Here is a 15,577-nt window from a genome sequence, read left to right as displayed (position 1 = left end):
GTGTGTAAGAATAAAGGTACGTCGTCATTTACCATACCTGTCAATGTTAGGTATGTGTCTTCAAATACTGAATTTCAAATGGCTAACGTGATATCGGGTCGGCGGCTAGCTTAAATGTACCAGCCACATGGAGATAATTAAGGCTGACCACGCACCGCCAAACTGAACAAAAACGGCACGAGGTAATGTTAATGTCAGCAAGGACGGGCTGTTGTGTTGTGTGTCATGCTTGCACATTTATTCCAGTAAAATAGCCAACACTGCACGTGTCGGGAGTCGGCTAAAGTAGCTAACATTAGTGACTTGGTGTCTGTGGTGGCTAACGCGGCAATGCTGCGGGGAGATAAACGTTCACGCTGGCATGAAGATTTTAGTCGAACGTGGCCTTGAATGAATCGGTTTCCGGTGTCGGTTGGTGCAGTCGGTGCTCCGGATGTGTTTACATGCCACACACCGTGGCTGCTAAAACATGGTCGCTGCCGCTAAAATTTCATACGCCGATCAATATCAATGATTTTTGTTATGTTTTACTAGCACGGTGTGAGCACATCAGCACAGGATGTCGTGTCATCAGCTGTGGGGGCTGGGGAGGTGGTGGTGCGTGCAGAATGGCTTTAATTGTAAACTGTGAATCACTATAAATTGGACAGAAATACTGTGTGTGCGCGCGTCTTGGACTTTGAAATATTTTCATACCCACATTTGAGATGGCTTTGTTTTCCCGTTTTTTTTTCATGATATGCATATTTTCTTTTCTTTTTTCTTTCAGATTGTTCTGTAATGTACTGTGGTGCTCTGGTGGTAAGTAACAAGTTGATGTACTTGATACAAAATTGAATTGTGCGTGTTTGTGATTTTTAAAGCTGAAATAGTTCATTTCAGTTTGTCTATTTGCCTTTTGTGCCACAGCTTATACTGCTGTGTTGTGGATCATAATGTTGATTTCAGTTTGCTGTCTTTGCAGATACCATCATGTTAATCAAAACCAGAATTTACAATACACAGAAATATGTCAAGATAAACGAGCCAAGCCTCGAGGAATTCTTAAATTCTGGTAAGCCACAGTCAGTATGACAGTGTCAGTTACACACCGTTGTTAAAACTAAAGGAACTAAGAGTGTTGGTGTGTTCATCGTTTTTTTAAATTAAGTTGTATTTACAGTTGTACACCATTGAAAGATTCAATGCCTGGCAGCATCAGTGCATTAGTAGCATGTTAGCACCTCAGACCATGCTACTAGAAGAAGAAACCTTTATTTGTCATATGCACACTTCAAGCACAATGAAATTCATCCTCTGCATTTAATCCATCTGAAGCAGTGAACACACGCACACACAGCAGTGGGCAGCCACAACAGAGCGCCCGGGGAGCAGTCAGGGGTCAGGTACCTTGCTCAAGGGCACTTCAGCCCAAGGCCGCCCCACATTAACCTAACTGCATGTCTTTGGACTGTGGAGGAAACCCACGCAGACACAGGGAGAACATGCAAACTCCACACAGAAAGGCCCTCGCCGGCCACGGGGCTTGAACCCAGACCTTCTTGCTGTAAAGCGACAGCGCTAACCACTACACCACCGTGCCGCCTGGGACAAAGTACAAATTGTAAATAAAAATGGAATGCAATGATGTGGAAGTTTCAAAATTCCATATTTTATTCAGAATAGAACATAGATGACATATCAAATGTTTAAACTGAGAAAATGTATCATTTAAAGAGAAAAATTAGGTGATTTTAAATTTCATGACAACAACACATCTGGCGGCACGGTGGTGTAGTGGTTAGCGCTGTCGCCTCACAGCAAGAAGGTCCTGGGTTCGAGTCCCGTGGCCGGCGAGGGCCTTTCTGTGTGGAGTTTGCATGTTCTCCCCGTGTCCGCGTGGGTTTCCTCCGGGTGCTCCGGTTTCCCCCACAGTCCAAAGACATGCAGGTTAGGTTAACTGGTGACTCTAAATTGACCGTAGGTGTGATTGTGAGTGTGAATGGTTGTCTGTGTCTATGTGTCAGCCCTGTGATGACCTGGCGACTTGTCCAGGGTGTACCCCGCCTTTCGCCCGTAGTCAGCTGGGATAGGCTCCAGCTTGCCTGCGACCCTGTAGAAGGATAAAGCGGCTACAGATAATGAGATGAGATGAGATGAGACAACACATCTCAAAAAAGTTGGGACAAGGCCATGTTTACCACTGTGAGACATCCCCTTTTCTCTTTACAACAGTCTGTAAACGTCTGGGGACTGAGGAGACAAGTTGCTCAAGTTTAGGGATAGGAATGTTAACCCATTCTTGTCTAATGTAGGATTCTAGTTGCTCAACTCTCTTAGGTCTTTTTTGTCGTATCTTCCGTTTTATGATGCGCCAAATGTTTTCTATGGGTGAAAGATCTGGACTGCAGGCTGGCCAGTTCAGTACCCGGACCCTTCTTCTACGCAGCCATGATGCTGTAATTGATGCAGTATGTGGTTTGGCATTGTCATGTTGGAAAATGCATGGTCTTCCCTGAAAGAGGCGTCGTCTGGATGGGAGCATATGTTGCTCTAGAACCTGGATATGCCTTTCAGCATTGATGGTGTCTTTCCAGATGTGTAAGCTGCCTATGCCACACACACTAATGCAACCCCATACCATCAGAGATGCAGGCTTCTGAACTGAGCGCTGATAACAACTCGGGTCGTCCTTCTCCTCTTTAGTCTGAATGACACGGCGTCCCTGATTTCCATAAAGAACTTCAAATTTTGATTCGTCTGACCACAGAATAGTTTTCCACTTTGCCACAGTCCATTTTAAATGAGCCTTGGCCCAGAGAAGACGTCTGCGCTTCTGGATCATGTTTAGAGTGGCTTCTTCTTTGAACTATAGAGTTTTAGCTGGCGACGGCGGATGGCACGGTGAATTGTGTTCACAGATAATGTTCTCTGGAAATATTCCTGAGCCCATTTTGTGATTTCCAATACAGAAGCATGCCTGTATGTGATGCAGTGTCGTCTAAGGGCCCGAAGATCACGGGCACCCAGTATGGTTTTCCGGCCTTGACCCTTACGTAGAGATTCTTCCAGATTCTCTGAATCTTTTGATGATATTATGCACTGCAGATGATGATATGTTCAAACTCTTTGCAATTTTACACTGTCGAACTCCTTTCTGATATTGCTCCACTATTTGTCGGTGCAGAATTAGGGGGATTGGTGATCCTCTTCCCATCTTTACTTCTGAGAGCCGCTGCCACTCCAAGATGCTCTTTTTATACCCAGTCATGTTAATGACCTATTGCCAATTGACCTAATGAGTTGCAATTTGGTCCTCCAGCTGTTCCTTTTTTGTACCTTTAACTTTTCCAGCCTCTTATTGCCCCTGTCCCAACTTTTCTGAGATGTGTTGCTGTCATGAAATTTCAAATGAGCCAATATTTGGCATGAAATTTCAAAATGTCTCACTTTCGACATTTGATATGTTGTCTATGTTCTATTGTGAATACAATATCAGTTTTTGAGATTTGTAAATTATTGCATTCCGTTTTTATTTACAATTTGTACTTTGTCCCAACTTTTTTGGAATCGGGGTTGTAGATCATGTGTAACGCTGGTACAGTAGGAGTCAGTTAAAAATCAACACTCTTTGGAGTAATTTCTTAATCAGCATGATGTATTAAGTAGGTTTAACACTGGAAAAGTTATTTCTTAACACTTAACTCTTCAGTGTTGAATGTGAATAACACTACGGGTGTTACTTCTCACATCGTGTAAAACTTGATTGACACTTCTTAGTGTAGTGTAGTGTAAAATATTAACTCTTACCAGAGTAAAATTGACTCTGGAAATTTAACTCTATGTTCAGTGTACATTTTACACTCTGTAGATAGGGACCATATGTTCACTGAGGTAGTGTTGAAATGAACTCTTTAAGTGTTATATTAACACTGGCGATTTTACTGTGTAGAGCCCAGTCCCACAACACCGATAACTATTACTATTCCTATAACTACAACTATGACTATACCTATGCCTGAATTTAGTTCCAGTCTGTAACTATAATCCCGACTATAATATCGCTTGGTGCTGCCACTCAGGGAAATAAACGCATGCAATTTAGGAATAGTCATGGAAGTTTTTTCCAAGTAGTAGCATGTTATTCTGGGTTGTACTGTACAGCTTGGTGCTGCCACTCAGGGAAATAAATGCATGCAACTTAGGAATAGTCATGGAAGTTTTTTCCAAGTAGTAGCACGTTACTCTGGGTTGTACTGTACAGCTTGGACTTCAAAACAACCCATGCACACACTCCGGTGGTTGATTATAATACAGATAGGTTACGGATTACGGAAATATTATTAAAAAAGGATACAAAATACGGAGCGGTTACGGATTTTAATACGGATACATCACGGAGGCTAATAATTTATGGATAGGTCACGGGCGTTTCAGTATATTACAGATTGGTTACTAATTTCATACGGATGACGCATCATGGATAAAAAAAAAAAATTAAGAAGTCGAAAACAATTAAATGTTTGGACTGCCGAAGTTCATAGTTAAAATATCTTACCTGCATTTATATGTTTATTAATTAATGATCGATATTTCATGGAAAATCACATATCCGTGAATAAAAGATCTGTGCTTTGTATTATTTTTTTTTTTCTGTGAATCCGTATTCCATGACTTCATGATGCAACAAGGATGTACAAAGATGCCCGGGAAAAACAGCACGTGCTCAGACAACGTCGCATGTAAACAATTACCTGATTGGTCAGATGTTTTATGGGATCAGGTCCAGACCTGGAAAAATTGCTCCAGAAGCAATGTCACAGATATGGATAAACCCAGACCCGGGCTATAGGGATCGTTATCGGTCTGGTGTGAGCACCAACCACATAACCTGCAGGGGACTGATTTATTTTTAGTTATCGTTATAGTTATCAGTATTGTAGGACCAGGCCTTTAGTCCTTTAGTCTGTCCCCTTCTCTTGCCTCCTCATCTAACCACTCTGCTCAAACAGATCAGCTTCGAAAGCTTCAACTTTCATGCATTCTGGAACTTTGAGTCAATGTTTTCTACCTTCACTACTTCTCTATTGGGTTTCTCATTAATATGACATTGGAGATCACTTGAAATTGGTAAGTAAGAAAAGAAGCTCTTGTGCTTTTGTTCTTCAGAGTGAAATGTGATGGCTATCATTTGTGTTTGAGAACATCATTTTTTTTTCTCCAGGGATGTGATTTGGGGCTGGTGAAATTATCTGAAAATTTTAGCCGGGGGTCTGGGGGCCATAGGCCCCCAGCTGGTTCAGGGCAGCGCCCTGGTGGGGGGACAAGGGGGGCGAAGCCCCCCCGAAGCTCCTGGGTTCTGGGGTTTTCTGACTTAAAAATTGTACTAAAATGGCAAGCAAACACACAAGAAAAAACTTGTCATGATTAACAAATTCAAGCCAATTTAATGGTCAACATGCAACTCTGAGCCCCTATAGTAAATTCAATGATTCTTAACTGACAAAAAGCCAAAACATGAAACCTAAAAATGTCATTCTAAATTAAATCATCTGCATTAGAATAAATAGAAAATTGTATAAGGAAAAACAAAATTTATACTTTCAATTACTGTAGAAGTTGAACATACCTAAATGTGCCTTTTCAAACAAAACATGATGCAACATAAGAATTCATCCACAAGTCTTCAGGAACTCTCAAAGAAAAAAGACGCTAGCATCCATGTCCAGTTCCAGCAGATCAGTCACTTTTTTTCTGCAGTTACTACTCTAGCAATGTCAACTTCATATACATAACTCTATAGTGTTCACTCACCAAAGGATAATCATAACTCCACAGTGTTCATTCACTTAAAGATATTCAGAACCCCAGTGTTCACTCACTTAAAGATATTCAAAATTACTGTGTTCACTCACTTAGGTTTCGTTTCTATCCCGGGCTCCAGCCCGACTTTGCACGCTCGTAGCTCGGGCAGGGGAGGTCCCAGCATCCCCAAACTTGACAGCCAGAGACCTCTGCCCTCCCCCCAAAGAACGAAATCACTGAACAAATGTCTCACAGTCTTATGTCCAACGTCTATAGCAACCTCTTTCTCCAACCATTCCCAGCGGAACTTGTTTTTCATTATTCTGTCGATTTCTTTAACTCGATTTGCATCTTTCAACTCTTTGTTTGAAGCGAGCTTACGTACAGCTATCTAACAAGCGCGTTCATTGGTTGTTACAGAGCGATGGGCCAATCACGTACCTCGTTTCATCTCAATGACGGAATTACTGAAAGTCGGAACGAACAGGATACGAATGCGGATTTTTGAGCGAAAAATCGAAAAAAAAAAAATTTTTTTTAATTTTGAGGTGAAAAAAGCAGAATTCCGCGAATTTGCGGAAAAATCACATCCCTGTTTCTCTTACTGAACTCCATTGTTAGCAATGTCCTCCTGTGACATCAGAGAGACAGACAACCGCTAACTTATCATGAGAATCATAAAACTACAGCATCAACCAACTAAACATGGTTCGGCGTGGACTTTGCCTTTAAGAGAGTGTGTCTGACCTCAAGTCTGGTTTTGTAGGTAGAATTCATGCATTTGCACAGTCACACACACAAAAAGGCAATTATTCTGCCTTCTTCTAAACAATAAATGTCTTCACAGACAGAAATGGGGTGGGCTTTGCCTGTAAGAAAGCTCAGGTCCACTGACTGTGAAGAGCATGTTAACCTTTTACCAGATGGGCATGATGTCATTTTACAAAACCTAGACAATTTACCTCAAAAAGAAAGCAAAAAAAAAATCCCCTTTCCAATTTCTCAACTGCTGCCATGTTTTAAAGAAAGGAACAAAAATGACTGATCACATCATTTTGAACCAAAAAGCAAGAAAATGATCCTAAGAGACCTTGGTTATGCAGGGAGTGTATTACTATGACATATGATCAGAGTCAGATTCCTGAACAGCCTCGGTGAGGTAACGGGTGATAGTTCAGTAGAGGTGAAAAAAAAAAGATGGTGGAGAACTCAATTTAGGGTCAGCTGGTTCACTCCTGTAAACCAGATGAAAAAACATTCTTTTGTTCATGTGTACCAACATGCTGTGCTCTACTCCATCAGAATGCCAAAACCCCACACACTATCGCCCCTTTGGAAAAAAAAGGAAAAAAAAACATATTCTCGTTGTTTTGGGACTGCGGTTTGGCTACTACAACATTACAAATCCCACGACAGAGGGGTAGCCATGGCAACTGCTTCCAAAATACCCCACCACACTCAGGGAGGGAAGAATGGATCCCTTGAGCGCTGGGGCACAGGCCGAACCCTTCAGCCCACTCACACATCCTTTACACCGCCAGTGGAGTGGAACCCATGACGCAGACTGGGATACCTGCTCTGACGCACAAATGGATCACTTCGCCTTTGTTGTTGTGGGCGATTTTTTTTCCTTTTCTTTTTTTCATTTTAATTGGTGTTCCACTATTTTTTGTGTTTTATGTGGCACTCGTAAAAAAGGTAGCAGCCTGCTTGCTGGCTCCCCACAACATTAGCGCAAAGAGCTGCTCACAGGGAAACGGGACTCCCGGTGGATAAAACCCAACAGGGTGCTCATAAAAGTGATTCCCTCTTGTATTCAGCAAATCGGTCTTGTTGCAATTTTCTGGGATGATAAACCTTGTAATAAGCATCATTTGTTCGTCCATAAAATCTTTTACATACAGAAAAGCCTTTCGCTTTCAGCCCCTCCGTCCAAACACTGCTATAAAATAAAAAAACTAGCTATGTAACTTTGGCTGCTGTGTTTAACAGGGCATTCCAGGACAGCTGATGGCCAGAATGCTGGAGCAGCAGATTTAAAGATAAGTGGTTGTGTGTGTGTGTGTGTGTGTGTGTGTGTGTGGGGGATGTCTATTACTCTTATCGTCGTCACCTATACCTCCGCTGCTGTTATCAGAGAACAGGTTTTTTTTGGTAATATGAGGACTCTGGGACTCTATAAGTTCTGTTTGGTGGCTTAGGAGATTTTTTTTTTGGCAGAAAAAGAGATCAGCAAATACCAAACTAGAGAACGCTTTGTAGTGGTGGGGCAGCAATGGATTTTTTTTTTTTTTAACTATACATCTTTTGGTGGGGCAGCACGGTGGTGTAGTGGTTAGCGCTGTCACCTCACAGCAAGAAGGTCCGGGTTCGAGCCCCGTGGCCGGCGAGGGCCTTTCTGTGTGGAGTTTGCATGTTCTCCCCGTGTCCGCGTGGGTTTCCTCCGGGTGCTCCGGTTTCCCCCACAGTCCAAAGACATGCAGGTTAGGTTAATTGGTGACTCTAAATTGACCGTAGGTGTGAATGTGAGTGTGAATGGTTGTCTGTGTCTATGTGTCAGCCCTGTGATGACCTGGCGACTTGTCCAGGGTGTACCCCGCCTTTCGCCCGTAGTCAGCTGGGATAGGCTCCAGCTTGCCTGCGACCCTGTAGAAGGATAAAGCGGCTAGAGATAATGAGATGAGATGAGACATCTTTTGGTTTCCTCCTTCGATTTCCTTCACTTATCACTGCATACCGCTACCTGTGTGGCAAGGCAAAAGCGAGGCTGGTGTCAAATGCCTTGACACACGACGAAAAGGTGATCAGTACATTCGTGAGTTTGTGAATCTACGTTAATGATGACCTTAGCAAACTGTGCAATCAATTAGATGATACGAGTGCTCTGACTGGTGCAACAGGAAAGCCGGTGTACGTTGTGAACTGTTTGGCTGTCTAGGAAAAACCATCAAATGTCGCTGCAGATGAATTCCGGCAATAAATAAATAAATGAGAAATCATGTTTTGACTAAAATTTGTTGGGGTTTTTTTCCTGACTAACAGGCTTGCACAGATCAACTTTAAGAAAACTAATATATTTTACCAAAACAATACAGAAATATTTAACGTTACCTTGGATTTCTATAAAAATCGCATTAGGTAAATAAGTTGGCTGTTTGTTTTAATAGCTTGCTAGCTAGCTGTGTGCTTTCCTAATGCAGTGAATGCCATGCCTTGCTCAAGTTCTTGGTTTTGTGCCACAGTGAAATGAACAGAATTATTTAAGCCCAACAGATTCAGTTTGTAAATGGTCTAAATACTAAATAAAATGAAGAGTGATCAGTGATCATGAGGATCCAGCTCATCAAACTCCACGACTTGTTATAAGACTAAAGCGACTGATGTGGTTGATAATAATGAACAAAGTGTTTAGCCTACATTTTCCATTGTAAAGTGTAACTCGTGTTATTTTTCCTATTAGGTTATAAATGTAGAGGTAGGTGTGGAATTTTTTTGCTCACACCCATCAGCTCAGGATAATATGAATTATTCTATCCACATTCACCCGATATGAGCAATTGCACACTCTGATTGGCTACTCTACTACTAGGATATCAGCTCATATACCGTGAGTAGAGAAAAAAAATTGGCGGGGCGTATTGCTAAACCAACTGAGGAACAAATAAAAAGTCTGCTCGAAAACACAACCCCAAAAAAATACAAAAAAAAAAAACCTAACAAAATATGGAATAAAAGTATTTGATGGTAAGAATGTATGTTTTATTTTTCAAGAATTATCATCATCACATTTTTCACAAATTGCTACTGTCATTTCGCCGGTTCGTTTACATTCTAAGCGGAAATTATTTTGTCGGATGGTTTGAATACAGTTTTTTTTTATCGAATTTGCAAAAAATAAAAATGCTCCGTTTCTCAAAATCCAAAGAATGTGGATAGAATAAAACAGTTATTCCACTCAATCTCGTCGTACATAGCTTATAGCCAACTCGGTGCTATGCGCTTCATCGGCTATCAGCTCAAGTACAACTTGATTTCGTGGAATAACTGTTAAATAGATAAAAAAAAGATGTTGTAGACTACAAATGTAGTTTATAATGTGGATATAATGAATTGTAATGATCTATAAAGGCTATTTACCTCTTTTATAATAAAATGAATGATCTGCTGATATTATTAAACATGAAATGGCTGATATGATGATTCACAGGGGTTTCCTAGTCATATACATATATTTTTCTTTAAATATTGTCTTTATTACATATAAAACTGAATTAAAATGAAGTCAGTAAATGCAATGTTCTCTTTATTCATTTTCAGGGGTTAACCGGATTTTAAAATGCTTTGTAATGATCTATAAAGGCTATTTACCCCTTTTTATAATAAAATGAATGACCTAATGATATTATTAAACATGAAATGGCTGACATGATGATTCACAGGGAGGCTGCGGAGAAGATGCGGAGAACTCATTCAGTTGGTTGGCCAGACACAAGTCATTAATAAAAGTGGGGGGCTGAAGGTTTGTAGTTAGTGATCTGTCTAAGCCCTTTCCAGACAGACATAAGAGTCACTGACTGAGAATAGGTGTTGGAGCTGTTCCAAGTACTGTACAGCTTGGTTATTGACTCAGCCCATTACATATTCGCTTCCTCTCACACACTCTTATCATGACTCTTCTCCATTTTCATCATGTGACCTATTTTTGCACATTCCAGTCATACTTTACAGCGTGGACTTCACCAACTCATGCACATACCCCTCAAATGATGTCCACTTTTCAAATTTGTATATCTCCGATTCTTCTATTTCTTATTCTATGCATTTTGCTACTTTTTGTCTTTGCTAAATTCTTCTATTTTAACTGCTCAAGCACCGATCACCAAAGCAAATTCCTTGCATGTGAGAACGTACTTGGCACTAAACTTGATTCTGATTCAACTTTACATGTAGTTGAGATATGTGAGGAACAGAAATATACTGTCCTCTCCAAAAGTATTTTTCAAAAATGGCAAATTATTTTGTTTTTGCTATACAATGAAAGATATTTGGTTTTGAGATCAAAAAATGAATGCGACGATAATTTCAGATTTCATTTCCTGATATTTGTCTCTGGATAGTGCCGATTTGCCAATTGATCAAAAATGCTGAAACACGTGACTGACAGACGTCTCTTGTTGCCCAGGTGTGTCCTGTTAGTTTGACTGTTTAAAGAGTTAATAGCCTAGTCTGATGCCCCTTTTCCACCAAAGCAGTTCCAGGGCTGGTTCGGGGCCAGTGCTTAGTTTGGAACCGGGTTTTCTGTTTCCACTGACAAAGAACTGGCTCTGGGGCCAGAAAAACCGGTTCCAGGCTAGCACCAACTCTCTGCTGGGCCAGAGGAAAGAACCGCTTACGTCAGCGGGGGGGCGGAGTTGTTAAGACCAACAACAATAACAAGACCGTGAAAGATCCCCACTTTTAAGCGACGAGAAGCAGCAGCTGTACAAATGCAAAGTCATCCATTATTATTATTGTTGTTGCTGCTGCTTCTTCCATGTTGTTTTTGCTTCGATATTCGTGCCAAGGTTTATGCAAACGTAGCGACATAACTGACGTATACAGCGACATAATGACGTGGCTTCCCTTAGCACCGCGAGCTATGGAAAAGCAAACTGGTTCTCAGCTGGCTCGCAAGTTGAACGAGTTGTGAACCAGCACCAGCACCGGCCCCGAACCAGCCCTGGAACTGATTTGGTGGAAAAGGGGTATGAGTAGTCTGAATGTCTGCTCTTGGTTTGAGCCCTGGGTTTCACCTGTGAAGACTGCATTTGTTCTTAAAAAGGATAAACCAATATGAAGATCAGAGAGCTGGCTATAGGAGAAAAGCAAGCCATTTTGAAGCTGAGAAAAGAGGGAAAAAATTAATCAGAGGCATTGCACAAGCACTGGACGTCGGCAATTTGGAATGTCCTGAAAAAGAAAGAAACCACTGGTGTACTAACAACCAGATAGCAAATGGGCCGGCCAGGGAAAGCAACAACAGTTGATGACAAACGCTGGAAGAGCTGTGAAGAACCCCCCCCCAAAAAAAAAAAGTATTCAGTGATGCTAACAACAATCTCCATGGAGCAAGTAGGAAGGTCTCACAATCAACCGTTCAACTTCAAGGACAGAAATATAGAGGCCATACCACAAGATGCAAACCACTCATCAACAGTAACAAGCTGAGGGTAAGATTGGAATTTATAAAGAAATACAGAGATGAGCCACAAAAGTTCTGGAACCAAGATTAACCTCTGCCAAAGTGATGGAAAGACCAAAGTGTGGAGAAAGAAAGGATCAGCTTATGATCTAAAAGTACACAAGCTCATCGGTCTGGCATGTTGGAGGCCATGTCACGGCTTGGGCTGGCATGGCTCCTTCTGGAACACTCTCACTCATCTTTATTGATGACATGACTCATGATGGTGGCAGCAGAATGAATACAGAAGTCTACAGAAACATGCTGTCTGTCGATTTACAGAGAAATGCATCCAATCTAGTGGGGAGGAACTTCATCATGCAGTAAGACAATGACCCAAACACTGTGAACATAACAAAGGACTTCATCAGGGGGAAAAGTGGAAGGTTTGAGACTGGCCAAGTCAATCACCAGACCTTAACCCACTTGAGATGTGCATTTCACCTGCTGAAGAGCAGAAATGGAGAAAGGGAGAACCAACACCAAAACAAACATCTGAAAAAAGCTGTGGTACAAACCTGAAAAAGCACTACAAAGGAAGAATGCAACAGTTTGCTGATTTGCAAGCAGGGGATATTGCAAGCAAATATTTAACAGTTATTCCAAGAAATCGAGTCGTACATCAGCTGATAGTCAACGAAGTGCAAAGCACTGAGCTGGCTATAAGCCATGTATGATGAGATTGAGTGGAATAACTGTTTCATTGTATCCACAGTCAATGGATTTTGAGAAACTGAGCATTTTTATTTTTAGCAAATTCAATGAATAAAACCTTTGTACAAAATGTCTGACAAAATCATTTCCGCTTAGAATGTAAACAAACCGGCAAAATGACAATAGCAATTTGTGAAAAATGCTATTATAATAATAATAATAATAATAATAATAATAATTATTATTATTATTATTAAGCGCGGCACGGTGGTGTAGTGTTTAGCGCTGTCGCCTCACAGCAAGAAGGTCCTGGGTTCGAGCCCCGTGGCCGGCGAGGGCCTTTCTGTGTGGAGTTTGCATGTTCTCCCTGTGTCCGCGTGGGTTTCCTCCGGGTGCTCCGGTTTCCCCCACAGTCCAAAAACATGCAGGTTAGGTTAACTGGTGACTCTAAATTGACTGTAGGTGTGAATGTGAGTGTGAATGGTTGTCTGTGTCTATGTGTCAGCCCTGTGATGACCTGGCGACTTGTCCAGGGTGTACCCCGCCTTTCGCCCGTAGTCAGCTGGGATAGGCTCCAGCTTGCCTGCGACCCTGTAGAACAGGATAAAGCAGCTAGAGATGAGATGAGATTATTATTATTATTATTGGAAAATAAAAAAAACATACTTTCTTCCCATCAAATACTTTCATTCCATATTTTGTTGCATTTTTTTTTAATATATTTTTTGGGGTTTTGTCTTTGAGTAGTTTTTATTTCGTCCTTGGTTGGTTCAACAACACACTCCACCATTTTCTTCTTCTTCTTCAGGGTTTTTTTGGCGGTTGGTCAACCAACTTAAAGGTGCATTCCCGCCACCGACTGGGCTGGAGGGTGGAACCGGTGATATTGGGAGAAAAAAACCCCCACTATATTCTTTTAACTATTTCTCTTTCTTTTAAATACTTGATAAAGTGATATATCTGACTTGATACGCGCCGCCATTTTGTTTTTCTCTACTCGCAGTATATGAGTTCATAGCCTAGTGGTAGAGCAGCCAATCAGAGCATGCGATTGCTCATATCCAGGGAATGTGAATAGAATAATAAGTGTTATTTCCTTTAAGACTATCTGTTCTTGTAAATTTGCTCACCTAAACATTGGGTGGTTTGCTACCAAGGGTGCCATGTTCCAAGTTGTTAAACATACACTACCGTTCAAAAGTTTGGGGTCACCCAGACAATTTTGTGTTTTCCATGAAAAGTCACACTTTTATTTCCCACCATAAGTTGTAAAATGAATAGAAAATATAGTCAAGACATTTTTCTGGCCATTTTGAGCATTTAATCGACCCCACAAATGTGATGCTCCAGAAACTCAATCTGCTCAAAGGAAGGTCAGTTTTATAGCTTCTCTAAAGAGCTCAACTGTTTTCAGCTGTGCTAACATGATTGTACAAGGGTTTTCTAATCATCCATTAGCCTTCTGAGGCAATGAGCAAACACATTGTACCATTAGAACACTGGAGTGAGAGTTGCTGGAAATGGGCCTCTATACACCTATGGAGATATTGCACCAAAAACCAGACATTTGCAGCTAGAATAGTCATTTACCACATTAGCAATGTATAGAGTGCATTTCTGATTAGTTTAAAGTGATCTTCATTGAAAAGAACAGTGCTTTTCTTTCAAAAATAAGGACATTTCAAAGTGACCCCAAACTTTTGAACGGTAGTGTCTCATCTCATCTCATCTCATCTATTATCTGTAGCTGCTTTATCCTGTTCTACAGGGTCGCAGGCAAGCTGGAGCCTATCCCAGCTGACTACGGGCGAAAGGTGGGGTACACCCTGGACAAGTCGCCAGGTCATCACAGGGCTGACACATAGACACAAACAACCATTCACACTCACATTCACACCTACGGTCAATTTAGAGTCACCAGTTAACCTAACCTGCATGTCTTTGGACTGTGGGGGAAACCGGAGCACCCGGAGGAAACCCACGCGGACAACATGCAAACTCCACACAGAAAGGCCCTCGCCGGCCCCGGGGCTCGAACCCAGGACCTTCTTGCTGTGAGGCGACAGCGCTAACTACTACACCACCGTGCCGCCTGAACGGTAGTGTATCAAATGTAAATATCAGGAAATAAAAGCTGAAATTCTGATCTATTGTCTCATATTCATCTTTTGATCTCAAACCCCAAATATCTTTAGTGTATCGCAAAAACATTAGAATTGGCCTTGCTGTTCCAATACTGTCAGAGGGGACTGTATTTCAGTTGAGTAACATGTATTTATCCAAATTTCTCCATGCGAATCGTTTTCCCAAGGCACCACACAAACACCATACAAGGCTGCACTGGGAACTCACTTCTTATACTTTCACGTGTAATGGTTTTCTTTTAATGATCACTGCTAAACAGTGGGAATGGAGCTAAAACAGCCTGGTATCTGTGCTGAAAAAAGTATTTACACTGTTAAACAGTATGTTTTATACAGAAACCCATAAAATGAACAAAATGGTTCTGGCAAAAAGTGTTTCCCATTGTGTTCTGGGAAAATCTTGAGGGTTCACCAACACCATATCATTCAGGTTAATGAAATTCAGCCCACATGAAGAAAGCAAGGAAGACCTGATATACCGTGTAGCAGGAATCTACTCACAATACTGAATCCTCGTGCGCACTGCGGCAACAGGAACGTTGTAAATCTTCTCCAGGTAGTTCCTCACATCAAATTTGGTCATTCTGGGAAATAAGGAACAAACAGAACAAAGAACAAAAGTTTTGTTCAGTGGGTTGCACAAAGCAAACAGATTGATTGGGATTGTCAAGACATGTGATTATGTTTACAGCAGATGTCAAAAATTAACTGAGTTTATTTGAAAAATCTACACTCCATCAAAAGACTATTTAAAAATGCATAAACAGTTTGCCAT

At 41.3% G+C, this 15,577-nt stretch overlaps 1 protein-coding gene across 3 annotated transcripts in view; it reads right to left on the bottom strand.

Moving 5' to 3' along the window:
* mrpl23 (mitochondrial ribosomal protein L23) overlaps nt 1-15,577 on the bottom strand; it is a 62,520-nt gene that overhangs the window by 17,869 nt on the left and 29,074 nt on the right. For all 3 annotated transcript variants that reach the window (XM_060915077.1, XM_060915076.1, XM_060915075.1), the window contains exon 3: nt 15,304-15,386. In XM_060915077.1, coding sequence (XP_060771060.1) covers nt 15,304-15,386 — 83 coding nt within the window. The remainder of the gene's footprint in view (nt 1-15,303; nt 15,387-15,577) is intronic.

The sequence above is a fragment of the Neoarius graeffei genome, chromosome 2 (assembly GCF_027579695.1).
Source record: "Neoarius graeffei isolate fNeoGra1 chromosome 2, fNeoGra1.pri, whole genome shotgun sequence".
Lineage (NCBI taxonomy): Eukaryota > Metazoa > Chordata > Actinopteri > Siluriformes > Ariidae > Neoarius > Neoarius graeffei.
The sequence above is the reverse complement of the archived record's forward strand: the minus strand, read 5'-3'. Positions and strand labels throughout refer to the sequence as shown.